The sequence below is a fragment of the Nycticebus coucang genome, chromosome 19 (genome assembly GCF_027406575.1).
Source record: "Nycticebus coucang isolate mNycCou1 chromosome 19, mNycCou1.pri, whole genome shotgun sequence".
Taxonomy (NCBI): Eukaryota; Metazoa; Chordata; class Mammalia; order Primates; family Lorisidae; genus Nycticebus; species Nycticebus coucang.
Window position 1 is genome coordinate 24,268,415 of NC_069798.1, and position 14,856 is coordinate 24,283,270.

The window sequence follows — 14,856 nt, forward strand, 5'->3', positions numbered from 1 at the left end:
TTTTAACAGATGTTTTTGCTTAAGAAGTCAGGACACAAGAAGGGCGAGGGGGTGGGAGGGCAGGCTGAGTTAGCAGCCCCTGACGCAGCGCCAGGCGCCTGAGTTACAAGTCCTGAGCAAACACAGTGCAGAAAAATTCTGAGTTCTGTACTGTACGTTTCTAAGGAAACCTTTGTCTCTTTGGTAGCAACGTGAAATTAGAAAGTTTAGATTAAATTTATCTGTGATGCCTTTTGAATAAAACTTCTTTGAAAGCAATCTCTCCTCTAAACTCTGTGCCAATTTTTCCTGAGTGGGTTTTCCACCGTTAGTGAAGTATGTGATGTTGACTGGACGCCTTCCCTCTTGGATTCAATCATTTGTTATACCAAGAAAAAACCTTTTATCCAGAATTAAAAACTTATTTTGCCAGGATGAAGAAATCTTTATTTTCCTAAAGCACATCTAATGATGTCAGAATTCAGTATAAAGACATACTTCTTATCCTCCTATCAGAACGTAGTTCTGGTAAGAACTTCAAAGTCATATACCTATCTTCTCAAAGGATGATAAAATGTTCTCTTCATAGGAAGCATTTCATGAAAATCTCTGATGCAGAATATGGGAAAGGCACTCTGAACTGATTTCTTAAAGACGTTGACTTTACCACTTTTCAAAAGACAGCTGCATATGGCTGCACAGATGGTGCACTGTCCAGCTCCAAGGGACTCGTTTAACAAAGATTACGAAGTGGGAAATACTGCCTTGACACAGTGTAATATTCCTGACCAGAACAGTACACTGACTGGAAAGAAGGCTTGCTACCAAAGCCAGAAAACAAGGACATGCACAAAGAAATGAAGGAGGCATGTCACAGAGATACAAGGCCAGTGTGCACCCAATGGTCCAATATGGGACAAGATGAACATCAAATAAACAATAATATTACATTCATAAGACACCGAAGGACTTAAGAATCTGTATGTCCATGCTGATAACAATAGACTAAGTAAATAAATGCATAAACAGGCGAGATGAAACACCTTTCCTTAGAATAAAATGACCACGAACATGAGAAGGAATGATAAAGTTAGAAAAACAGTTATGCCATTCTCAAAGTAAAAACCAAACCAGACAGAAATCATCGATAGCTGCTTAACACAGGGGAAGGGGTAGGAACGGGGAGAGAAGATTTAGAGAAATGGCAAGATAGAGACTAAAACTACCTCCTCTCAAACTTCCCAGTAATCACAAAGTAAATGATAACTAACAGGCAGAGAAATCAAACAACACCTTAACCAAGGTACAAAGGGACATCCCTGCCTCCGGATGTGATTCATGGGAAGAACACACCATGACATACATAGCGATGAGTCCAAAACGCACAACTTGAATCTAAACACGAGGAGACAGGCAAACCCAAAGTGAGGGTTACTCTAGAAAACAATGTGCCTGTATTCTTCAAAAATATCTATACCAAGAAACACAAGGATGGCTGAGAAATTTGCTCCAGATTAAAGGGAAACTAAAGAGACAGAACAGTGAAATAAAATAATTGGCCCTAGACTGGCTACTGTCCTGGAGGGAAAAATGTAATAGAAGACATTATTGGGACAACTGACAAAGCTGGAGCACAGACTGCAGATTAAAGTATTACACATCCTGAATTTGCTGACAGCACTGTGGTTACATAAGAGGATATCCATGCTCTTAGGAAATACATAGTTAAGTACTCGAGAATGTTATGTTGTCTACTCTCAATTCAGAAAAAAGATATGTGCATGTATATTTATATGTACAGGTGGTGAGGGAGGAGGGAAAGAATGATTACAAAATGGCAAAATGATGTCAAAAATGCATAAGACTGGGCGGTGCCTGTGGCTCAGTGGGTAGAGTGCCAGTCCATATACCCAGAGTGGCGGGTTTGAACCTGGACCCAGCCAAACTGCAACAAAAAAATAGCTGGGCATTGTGGTGGGCACCTGTAGTCCCAGGTACTCGGGAGGCTGAGGCAAGAGAATCACTTAAGCCCAAGAGTTGGAGGTTGCTGTGAGCTGTGATGCCACAGCACTCTACCAAGGGTGACAAAGTGAGACTCCATCTCTTTAAAAAAAAAGGGGGGCAGGGTAAAACTGGGTAAATGGCAGAGGGAAGTGTACTGTACTTCTGAAACCTCAAAATAAAAAGTTAAAAAAGCAAAGCAAAAAGCAGTAGCCAAAACAATTCTGAGGAACATCAGTATTCAACTGGCTTTAATGAGCAGAAAAGTAATTCAGAGTGGTGCCTGTAGCTCAGTGGGTAGGACACCGACCACATACACCGAGGCTGGCAGTTCAAACCCGGCCTGGACCAGCTAAAACAACAATGAAAACTGCGACAACAACAAAAAATAGCTGGGCATTGTGGCGGGCACCTGTAGTCCCAGCTACATGGGAGGCTGAGGCAAGAGAATCGCTGAAGCCCAAGAGTTGGAGGTTGCTGTGAGCTGTGATGCCACAGCACTCTACCCAGAACAACAGCTTGAGACTCTCAAAAAAGAAAACAAAAAAAAGTAATTCAACTTATAATTAGTAGTACAAGATAAAGAGTTAAAGCCTTAGAAACACTGTGTTGCTACTGTTACCTGAAGCATCACCATTAACACGTACTAAGTGGCAAGCCCTCCGAAAAGTATTTTCACTCGCCTTTTCTCCTTCAATCTTCACAGCCACCCCAACAGAAAGGCACTATAATTATCTCCACTTTATAGATGAGGAAATAAAGAGAGAAGTTTAGTGACTTGCCCAAAATAATACAGTCAGAAAATAGCAGAACCAGAAATCAAACTAGGTTGTTTGGTTGCAAAGCTAGTGGACTTTCCAATTATGTTAAACATATTTAATAACTGTTTATGAATTTTACTCAAAGAACATGACATTAATCTCAACCTAGATGAAATTCTGACAAATTAGCAAAACATGCATGGATAAAGGATTCTTCTACTAATTAAAATCAGAGTACAAATAAGCTGGGAAGACACAAATGATATTTTTGGTCTCCACGACATATTTTATGCTCTTTTTCTCCCAAAAGCTCAACCTGGCAACAAACAAATTTTTTGAAAAAAACTGTAACTCTCCGTAAGCTCTGAAAAGATCAACTGTGTCAAGATTTACAAGTCTAAATTTTACATTTGTTTTATTAAATCATAGCTTCAAAACATATTGCATTCTATTGACCTATTAGCTTATCCTATAGGATATTTTTGTAAAGTAGTAAATCACTACTTGTCTTTGTAACCTTTATAAATCAAGTTTCTTTGTGCTGTCTTAAGATGTGAAACCCAAAACAAGACTATCAACTGTATCTGTTTGTACTGCCAAACTTCTACGTAAGCTTCTTGTTGAAGCAATTCAGGAAGACTGCTGAGAAAATAATTTATACACTGATGACCAACTCTTCATTCTACGTTATCTAAAGGCAAATTAGCTCCATTTGGTCCTATTTCAAGTTTTCTTTTTTTAATATATTTTCTCTCCCTTCATGTAAAGTGGTGTGATCTTAGGGCCCAGGTTTCCTTTTAGTCTTGGCATTTCATTTACATTAAAAAAAATGTATCATTTGCAACACGATGCCTGGTTTCTTGGTTAGGTATATCATTATCTTCCTTACAGATCAAGAGTAAGCTGCTAAACCTACCATTATCTTTCTTACCAGTGGAAGGTAGATGGCTGCTAATGTTTAAAAATGTTCAAAATTCTAAAACCCTGGCAAATCTTTACAGGTGTCCTGGGGGATCTTATCATCTGACACTGTGGATGCCCCACTCCAGAACAACGGGGCTCCCAACCTTGGATGCATATCTTAACCATGGGGGAGCTTTTATGATCCTGCTGCCCAGACCACTCTCCAAACCAATCAGACCAGTACCTCTAGGGGTGGGACCCAGACAGCAGTCTTTTTAAAACTCCCCAGGTGACACCAGTGGTAGCAATGGTTGAGATCCCTAATTGGAACGTCCACAGCCACAAAGAATTGTATCATTTGTGTACGGATCTAATGGATTAACAAGTTTTATTTTAGAATTGGTATAACTTATAAAGGAGTATATAGCTCAATTGATGAATGACAGTTGAGTGTACACAGTTAAAGGTAATGAACGGAGACTGGGGACGTGTGCCAGATCAATGTGACCACGCAGGGCAGTGGAGGATGCCTGCAGCCTTTAATGTCATGAGGGGCTGTGAGAAGCAGCACAGGTGGGAATCAACTCCAGCTGGGGAATGATGTAAATAGAAAAGTGTCTGGTATGTTCAGGAAACAATAATATGACGAATCTAACTAGGTGAGAGGTTCATTTGGAGTAGAAAAGATAAGTTGTTTGGAGAAGTACACTAGAAGTGGTCCTTGGAGGGCCTTCAGCAACCTAAGAGCCCAGTGTATGAAATCTCTGAGGGGATTTGAGGAAATGATAAAATGAAAGCATTGTTTCAGAAAAACTGATTTGTCAGAGCTGTTCACAAGGGTTTTGGGAAAATGACTAAAACTTAATCTATTAATAGAAGAATATACAGATTAGGTAAAATAGTTTATATGATGAAGCAATGTAGTAATTTACATTTCTTTTTGGTTTTCCACAAAGACAGAACCCAGAGTTTGGGCCAGCCAAAAATAGCATCAGTCTCCCCAGTTGTGAGAACCGCTTGGAGGAGAGATTTGACAGGGTAGGAAGGTTTAGTTAGTTCTCTGCCCTACAAAAACGGCCCTGTGTGCCTGGCTCCCAATCTCACAGATGTAACACTATTCTGTTAGATGACAAAATTTTAGGCCATAGAAATTCTTTCTTTGTTACAAATTTTTTGAATGGGAAGGATTTTTGAGAAACTAGGACATACTGGCAATTGGAGACTCTTAGGAATCAAAAGAGGTACCAAACCATTCATTCATAAATCATTAAATATTTACTGAGCACATGCTATTTGCTGCTGTCTAGACAGGCAGAATACAGCAAGGTCCTCTTTTCCAAACAGTTAACTCTTGGGGCATTGTGGAGGTGTCATTCAAAAAAACAATGGCCATCTAGGGCTACCCGATTTATGGCTAGTTGATTGTAAGTGTCTGTTTCAGACTTTTAAAAAACTGAGAGGGGTGTGATGGCTCACTCCAGCAATAACCACTCAGGAGGCTACGGTGGGAAGACTGCTTGAGCACAGCAGTTCTAGGCTGCAGTGAGCTGTCACTGCACCATTCATTGCATGTAAGCTTAGGCAACAAAGCGAGATTCTGTCTCAAAATCTAAAAAAAAGAAATTGAGTAACAGAGAAAAGAAATTGAGTAACAGAAAAAAGAAATTGAATAAAGGTTCAAGAGTCTTCATATAATAAACTGTAAGCAGCAGAACAAAGTGTAGGGTAATGTATGTTTTTTTTTTTTTTTTAAAAACTGCATTTATAAGCCACTACTACTGAAAGTTTATTCAAGCCACTAGATGTATCCTAAGTTTCTAGAGCAGTGCTGGCACATTAAAATATGCTCAATCAAAATTATTTCAATGACATTGCTGCAAAGTGAGGTGAGAAGACAGCTAGTATCTTCCTTTAACTAGAGCAATGTGGTCTTCTCAGCTACCTGTTTTCATGTCTAGTCAAAAAGAGGGACATGTCCGGGTATCTGAACTTCCAAACCAATGTAAGCCAAACTACAATGCTCACTTGTGAAATTGTATCATGTGAAAAACAAGGTTCAAGTTGTGTAAAAGCTTATTCTCAAACAGGACCACCTACGGCTCAGAAGTTAGCTACATGCACTAATTTTAATACCATGACTACAGACAAGTTCTTTGTGTTTGCAAAATTTTCATCTTATAAATACCTAGAAAGAATTCTCATTTACCTACATGCATTTATCAGAAATATCTATGACAAAATGACTCTGAGTTTTCACTGACCTATAAAATAAATACACAAGAGTATTTGATTCCTTTTTCTCACCTTTTCTCTAGTTTATAGACAATTCCTGGGGCGGGGGGGGGGGATCAGCTATTCAAGTCCCCTTGTTTCTGACTTTTCTTGCTCATTAAGAAGAGTCTTACCTGCATAATGTACCGGAATCTCGATCTTTGGCCCAATGACATAGTGTCCCTCCTCCAGGCTATGGGCAGTGATGGTGGTCCACTGACGGCACGAATGAATCAGAAGGTAGTCATTTTCCCGCAGCCCTTCTATGCATTCTCCTAGAACACATAATTTTATATAAGAAACTTAGGATTCATATCTGCTTACTCCACACTCTGCAATAGAATTTCATTAGTTGAAAGTTTGCTAATGCAGGAGTTGATAGTCTATCCCAAAAGAGATAAAGTTCACCTAGAATTAGTTAAAAAAATAATAATAATAAGGTATTCATAACCAAGTTGACAAATGTACACAGGATTCCATAAAAATGTTCCCTGTTTATTTGCAGAGATACTTAAATACTTCACTATACCCAAATGATTTTATTTCAAAGATAATAAAAGTCATTAACTGCCAACAATACATTAGGTACTCTTTAGATGCTCTGCATATATTATTTCAAGTAATAAGATAACTTTAGGAGGTAGTAATTACTCTTTTATGCAGGTGAGAAAAATTAAGGTTCAGAATGTTAAGTAACATTTCTAAGCATGCAGATTTAATAAGCAGAAAAGCAAGGATTCAAACCTAGGTCAGAGGGATTCTAAAGTTTATGCTTTTAATCGCTATAATAATGCTACTGAAAATAAATAAATTTATCTCTGTTGAAAGAGTACTTAAAATTAAATGCCTATATTTCTGTTTAAATTTTATGTTTGCCAGTTCTCCTTGACCTCCAACCAAACCTCCCATCAATTAAAAATAATAAAGATTTATAATATAAACATGAAATTATTGTTCATTTAATGTTTTCTGAAGTAACTTTTTAGCCTTTGAACTAATCAAACTATTTCAAAAGAGAAATCCATTCCTTAAAACACAAAAGACATTTTTAAATGCTGAAATACTCATTAATCCTGGTTTAGTAATTTTAAATGCTCAATGAAAATACCTCAAAAGACTAATTCTTTTACACAGGAAACAGCCTTCCTTATTTCTTACATTTATCAAATTACAATAATTAAGTTATTAGTGATTTAACTATGCATTTTGAAATGGCACTTATTAAGCGTCTCAAAAATTCTTAAAACTTTCAGTATTTTCTCAATAAACAGAGAAGGCTGTGATGATGGACTTGGTTATTCCAACCATAAACCATCTAATTTATTTCCAAACAAATAATACAACAATATTTTAAACAGTCTTAATGCAGAAATACTCTATTTTTGTAGTACGAAATACAAAGTTTAAAAGCTTTATGGGGAGGGAGGGGACAGAAACAATCAGACCTGGAAGTTAGAGGCGCATTATTAGCAGGAATGGGAGGACCCAATTCATGACAGGGATTTTTCCAACCAGGCTCCCCTGCCTGTCACATTTGGGAGGACTCCTCGGCTATTTCTTTTTTTTTTTTTTATTGTTGGGGATTCATTGAGGGTACAATAAGTCTCCTCGGCTATTTCATAAACACACTTCCTGGGGCCACTGGGACACATGAGCTCTTTGCACCCTCAGCGCAGTCAGGGCTGGGGGAAAGACCCAGATGCAGACTCCTGATGCCCGCCCCTCCAGGAGGGCAGGTGGAAAGCAGGCAGACAGTCACAAACTCCAGGTTTAGAGTCCGCAGACCTGGTCTCAAGTCCATGTCCTGCTCCCCACTGCTGTGTGGTCTTGAGCAGGCACCTAATTCCTCCTTTTCAGCTGTAAGTTGGGGTAACAACAGTCCCTGCTTCGCAGAGTAGTTGGGGAGAAACACATGGCAGGAACAAAAGGTGTGGCATGTTGGGAGTGATCAGGAAACGCGAGCTATTAATTCACTGTATGCTTTTTCCCCCCACGATGTAATCCTTATATAACCACTTTATAATAATTTAGGTTATATTATCCAGTATCAGGTTAGGAAATGATCTTCAGAGGCATCAAGAAACTTTCCCAAAGCCACATGGCTAGTGAGTGACACCAGCTGACTTCGGGGTCTCTCTACATCTCTCCCCTGTTCTTCCAACACCACAATGTCCCTTACCTTGAAAACCACTGACAATAGTCCAATAAACAGGGAGAAGAGGGCCTTTCATTCATTCATTCCTGGAATAGGACAAGCACTGCCCCAGGTGCTAAGGGTACAACAATGAACAAGAGGAAGGTCGCTGCGCTGCAGCACTTACTGTCCAAAAGAGAGGGGATAACCAACAAATAAATAAAACAAGTAACTAAATTATAAAAACAAGTAACTAAATTACGAATTAATTAGAAAGGCAGAGGTGCTATGGGGAAAAGGAAAGGGGTAAGAGGATCAGCAGTATAGGAGAGGGCACAGTTCACATGTTTCTTATTTTTAAATTTTCTTCTTCATTTATCCAATAAACATTTACTATCTTTTATGCACGAGTCAATGGGGGAGTGGGCAAAAAGTACAAAGAAGACTTGACCCCTGCATTCAAGAAGTCATTCTTGAGAGTATGTCGTGTTTGCATATAACTGTAGGTAAGGAAGGGCACCATGGGGGCTACACAAGAGGATGAAATCCCAAGTGCAGTTGGGGACTTCAGCGCACAAAGTCCAGAAAAACATAAAAGGGAAAACACAGCATTTGAGCCATTGTTCTTTAAAGAATGAGTTGAGCTTAGATGAGAGGGAGACGATAGCGGACCCCTGAAGAATTCTGGATCAGAAAATGACCAAAGCTCATCTTTAGGAAAATTAATCTTGTGGTGCTAGAAAAGATGGATCTCAGAAGGGAGAGAACAGAGTCACGGGGCTATGCAGAAAACCCAGCAGCAGAGCACACTGCCATTCGGGGAGAAGAGAAAAACGTTATTTTCTGCAACTAAATTATTATATCATAAAAACTGTTTTAATTTTATTCCACAGTGGGCTCTAAAGAGGCAGCCATGAAACAACAGCAGTCAAGTTAATAAAAATGAAAATTTAATGCTAAATCCTACTGCTAGTTGGTGTAGTAAACACTCTAGCAAGAGGATTCAGAATGATTTTCAAAGCCATAAAGTAGTAAGAAACAAATGCGAATTTTTTTAGATTATATCCTTATCTTTTTTTTTAACAACCGAACCATGTGCCTGCTTTAGGCAAAATAAACTTTACAAAAATTGCCTAGAAATAAAACTTATTATCGCTTAAAATATCCTAGGGTAGGCCATTAATAGAGACACTCCATTAACTGAATTCATAAAGTAAACAATTTTTTTGTGATCTAAATACCCTGTTGCTTACCTACTACGTACAACATGCTAAAATTAGTGTATCTGGCCCAATGATGTGGTAGCCAGAAGTCTAAAGAGCTGTGTGTTAAATTCCAAAACGTGTGAACTCCATCCTGACATTTCTCCACATACAGCACTCTTCTGGGATATACTTTACCTGCGTGGTTTGACCTGGGTGCCCTCAACACGAAGTCTTAGGTACCAGTTAAAATCACTGTCAGTACTAAGATGTCTAGAATCCATGAAACCTTCAAAATCAGTCTGCTTAAAAAAAGGGTTCAATTTCAAAATCCAAAATAAATATTTATAAGCTGGACGTGCACAAATGGATAACTCTTTCTGTTTCTTTGGCTTTGAGACCACTACAGCCTGTTGACTCTTTCTCTCTCCTTTGCAACTTCAGACATTTCTCAAGGATTCAATTAATTAAACACTCCCCAATCCTACCAGTTGCTAACTGCTATTCTGACTTCCTTGTTTACACATTCTATTCGATGTCCCCTCCCCTTCACTAAGCTTCGTACACGCATTCAACTCACACGCAGTGAGGACCAGCTGTGTTCTAGGACCAAGCCATACAGTAGGGAACAAACGCCTGCCCTCCTGGAGTGGACCTCTTGGTTGGGTTTTTGATCTTGTTTTTCATTATAATTTATCTAAATATTGCTGCATTTTTTTAAATTTAAAACAGAGTATTGGTCATCTTCTTCCTCTTTATGATCGTCTTCCTGACCTTAATCCTAATCTCGTTCATTTATTTTTTTATTGTTAACTCATAGCTGTATACATTAGTGCAATCAAGGGGTACAATGTGCTGGTTTCATATACAATCTGAAATATGCTCATCAATCTGTTCAACATAGCCTTCATGGCATTTTCTTAGTTACTGTATGTAGACATGTGTATTCTGCCTTTAGTAAGTTTCGCCTGTACCCATTCTAAGATGCACCGTAGGTGTGGCCCCACCTATTTCCCTCCCATTTAAACTGCAGTGATTTTATAGCTTTGCTAATCTTCTAAGCTGAATTTATAAATTTGTTTTAGAGTATGAGCACAAAGAACTTAGATCAAATTTTTAATGTTCATATAGATATATATGCGTGCGTGTATATATATTTTTATTTATTTATTTATTTATTATTTTTTTTTTTGAGAGATCTTGCTTTGTCACCAGGCTGGAGTACAATGGCACAATTACAGCTTACTGAAGCCTCCACTCCTGGGCTCAAGTGACCCTCCTGCCTTCTTCTCCTGAGTAGCTAGGATTACAGGCATGCACCACTAAACCCGGCTAACTTTTTAAAGAATTTTTTGTAGGGAGGAGGTCTCACTATGCTGCCCAGACTCCAGTTCTCACATGATCCTCATCTTGGCCTCCCCAAGTCCTGGGATTACAGGCATGAGTCACTACCTCCAGCCTATGCTGTGGAAATTACAAGCATCTTTTTCCTTTTAAAACCTGTCTATACATTCATCAAGTTTGAGAAATGTGGTTGTGGAGGTTAAGGAACAAAGATACTCAGACCACACACACTGCTGGACAAAAGCCTCTCTAAACTGTCCCATTTTACCAGCGCTTACAGACATGCGATGGAACAGCTCAGACTCAAGGCCTTATAGTTTTTACTTTTTAAATATTCCAATATGTTTATCTTTACTTAGAATATTACACACACACACACTGAATCCTGTTTTTTATACTGCTTGTAACTATTTCAGGTTCGTCTAAATTGTCATTAAATTCATTACAGTTGAATGTATCTGAATTACTGCACGACTTTTTGTATGAATTACTTTGTACCTTTTTGTATGAATTACTTAGGATGGTTCTCAATCAATTCAAGTTACTATACAACATCTGTCACAGAGGAATCCAAGTCTCCATCAAACACTTTTTTATTTTTAAACGTGAAGTGTAAGTGTACACAGGTGACTGAATATATGTTAACAAGAAACCTTTTTGCCTACTACTGATGAGTCTTCTCTTAGGTTGAGTTGACTCCAGAGAACAAAACAGACATACCCCCATGTTAAGTAGCTAGACTTTGGCGTTAGTAAATTAAAGTGTTTTTTATTTTCCACTTTTGTGTTTCTTTGCTCTTAGTATTTTTATTTCACACCAGAGTTGACAATTTTAAGCTATATAACTATAGAAAGTGTGTGCTTTTAATCCTTTCAACTCCCAGAAGGCCGAGTTTTGCATGGCAAATACAATCTTATATTACAGGTTATTCTTTTTAAAGTCTGTTTTTTTAGTTCTGATTAGCCTGGTTCCTCCTCAGCACTATAGTAGAATCCTATCGATGTGAACATTCATACATTTGTTGACTGATAAGGCCTCATTGAAATAATTTGACTTGTTAACATGTGTGTAATGAGAATCAGATTAACTGAAGTTGGTGTTGTTTTTAATCTGTCATGGACATAAACTGTTCCTTAAGTCATGGCCAAATCTATCATCAGTTGGTAAATTAATAAGTTCTATGACTTCTGTCTTGGTGCTTATTACAAATCTAATTTGACAGTTATGCACTGTTTTATTTTACCAATGTCAAAAGGAAAGCATGTCAGCAATAATATTATACTTAAACAGTCTCACTGTTAATAGTGTGGCATAATTTTAAATGTGTGTTTATTTGATCTTACAATCCTTTTCATGTAGAATGGAAACTTACTGAGTCAGTTAAATACTTGAACCACTGCATTTCTTTTAAAACTTAAACATTAAACAACAACCACCCAAAACTCTTCAGTGGGAGGGTGACTATCAAATAGGTTTCTTCTTTCTTCCCAGCACACACTAGAACACAATGCCCAACTGCCCTTGCAGCTGAGTGTTGCCACGTCACTCTGTCCTTGTCAACGGTGTGTGAGCAGAAATGACATTTCCCACTCTGTCTTGACCTTACCCACGAAAGCCACTCACAAACAGTCTTTTGTGTTCTTTCCTCAGCCAACGGCTAAATATTGATTCTCAAGAAAACCTTGGAACAAACTAAAGATAGCATAGCTGCCAGCAGTCGGGGCTCTGTAATTAATACAGATTGGAACAAACCATCTACCCATTCCCTGACCACACACTGAGCTGTTATGTGAGAAATACCCTTCTGTGACATTATGACAGCAATGCGCTGCAGTTTTCTCTTTTTGTTGCGGCATCCGGCCTACCTTAACTAAAACATTAATATACCATATATAACCCTCCATACCAGCAAAGGGTCCTAATTATAAGGATCACAACAGTTTTGGTACAGAGGGTATTCTTCCTAAGTATTTCTCATCCATACAAATTTGTCTTTGTTTCACAAAGGTGCCTTAAGACTAAAATATTCCATTCCTCACCCTTTTAGTTTGATTCTATGTATTTGATTTTATGTACTGTTGGATGTAATTAAATGCTATTTAATTAACATCCTCAAACACTTTCAACAGATGAGGTCTTAGTTGTTTTATTGTCTTCCACACAAACAAGAAATATTTACTATGAGAACAGAACATGGCATTCTGGTAATATTTCTGTCCCCAAGGACTATAATCCAAGTGACATGACAAGTAAAGAAAAGGCACGTTGAGGATGAGGGTGTGATATCACAGCAAACTGCTACACAGCAATGGAACCCTAACCTGAAATCAGGAAAAGGCAGCAAGATGTTCCCGAAAGGAAATCACAGACAAGTAGGAAACTCCTAAAAGAAATAACTAATTGGCAACTATTAAAAGTGAAAAATTACAAAGTGACCAGAAAGGATGTGGTTATAGGGACTCACTGAAGCATAGGTAATAATTTTGAAATCAATGGAAGCTGAAGAAACCAAAATTTTTTCAGTGGGAAAGAAAGCTCTAGGAACAATAGAAGAAATTTGCGTTTAGCCTGATGTTTGAAGCATTATGAGAACGTGTAGGACTCAAGAGGAAGGAACAGACTTCAGTATCAAGCAAGTATCAGCCACTTGATAAGAGCTTCCTGAAAAGCACACTATGGATTAAAAAAAGACAAAGCCTTTGGAACAGATACTATTATGGATGTAAAAAAAAAAAAAAAAAATCACTGTCCTAAATCTGGTCAGACATAAAGAATAGTTTTAGTATTCTAAAGGTCAAGTGTAACATTCCACTAACCCAAATGACCCTCCAATGAAGTGCACACACCTGCTTTCCTACACTCGTCCGCTTCAACAGCACCACCCATTTCTAGGCGCTATCACTTTGCACATACTAAGACAACTTGTGGTACAGAGAGAGAGCTCTGGGAAAACTATTAGAGATAACCAAAGCACCATCTGAGCTCAGCTATGGTTCTATTCTAATCACTTCCAAAAATGAGAACATTATCTGCTCGTCTCCCTTGTATGTGATGAGAGGAACCTGCAGCCATGAGGAAGATGGCTCTGAATCCAGAATGCACATTCAATGTAACGATCTGGAGATTGTGAAAACTCCAAGGGAAGATATGGGAACGGTAAGGCCTCGCGTCATGTCACACCCATCAGAATCTTTGGGTCCAGATCCTGGACAAGTATCCTGCATGTTCTTGAAATCTCTCAGGTGTCCTAATGTGTAACCAGGATTCAGAGCAAGGGCCCTAGAGAGACCTCACCCCCGGGTGACTCAGTTACTGTACCTGTTGTAAGAAGAGAGCAAGATAATACCCAGCAACTGCTTAGAAAATACTAGCTACACATTAATGAAGCGCTCCAAAATACGTTTGTCCCCAAATCCCTGAGGGCACAAGATTCTCTCAGGAACCTAACGTATGTGCATTTATTGCCTTGCTTTTTGTTTTTACATATAGTGTAATTATAAATTATCTTGTGTTACTTAACACTTTCTGCATTATTTCTCCAATTAGACTGTGGCATTCTAGGCAGTCAAGGACTTTTCCTGTTCTCTTTCCAGACAAGGGCCAATCACCCCATTGGTACTAACAGATCACTGATGATGAATACTGGATTGGGTCATTGTTCACTATTTAGCTCCCATAAACAGGTACATTGAGACGATCAGATGAAATTAAAGGTAATTTCCTCCCTTTTTTGTCTTACATTTTGCAATAACAAATAAGGGAATTCTATTTTCTCACACTTCTCTTTGCATTTAAACTGTTGTGTTTTTTTTTTTTTTTTTCCTAAAAGATTATTAATCCAGGCCAAAAGGAAGCTTTTCAACAAGAATGATTGTTTTGAATTAACCACAAGTTGAGTATCCCTTAATGCTTGGGATCAGTTTGGAATTGTTTTGCATTTTGGAATATATGCATTATACACTTACTAGTCCAGCATTCCTAATTCAAAAATCCTAAATACAAAATGCTCCAGTGAGCATTGCCTTTATCATGTTGGTGCTCAAGAAGTTTCAAATTTTTGAGCACTTTGGATTTTGAGTTTTTGGAATAGAGATATTCTTAGCAATTTTTTCTGTCATAATTCACTTTTTTTTTTTTTTTTGCAGTTTCTGGCCGGGGCTGGGTTTGAACCCGCCACCTCCAGCATATGGGGCTGGCGCCCTACTCCTTTGAGCCACATGTGCCACCCTGTCATAATTCACTTTTAACTGGAAAGTAAGGA

The 14,856-nt window shown here is 38.3% G+C and overlaps 1 protein-coding gene across 2 annotated transcripts in view; it reads right to left on the reverse strand.

The window, feature by feature from the left end:
- The window catches only part of GAREM1 (GRB2 associated regulator of MAPK1 subtype 1), a 217,475-nt gene that overhangs the window by 130,067 nt on the left and 72,552 nt on the right, over nt 1–14,856 (reverse strand). For both annotated transcript variants that reach the window (XM_053571437.1, XM_053571436.1), the window contains exon 2: nt 6,050–6,190. In XM_053571437.1, the coding sequence (XP_053427412.1) occupies nt 6,050–6,190 (141 nt within the window). The remainder of the gene's footprint in view (nt 1–6,049; nt 6,191–14,856) is intronic.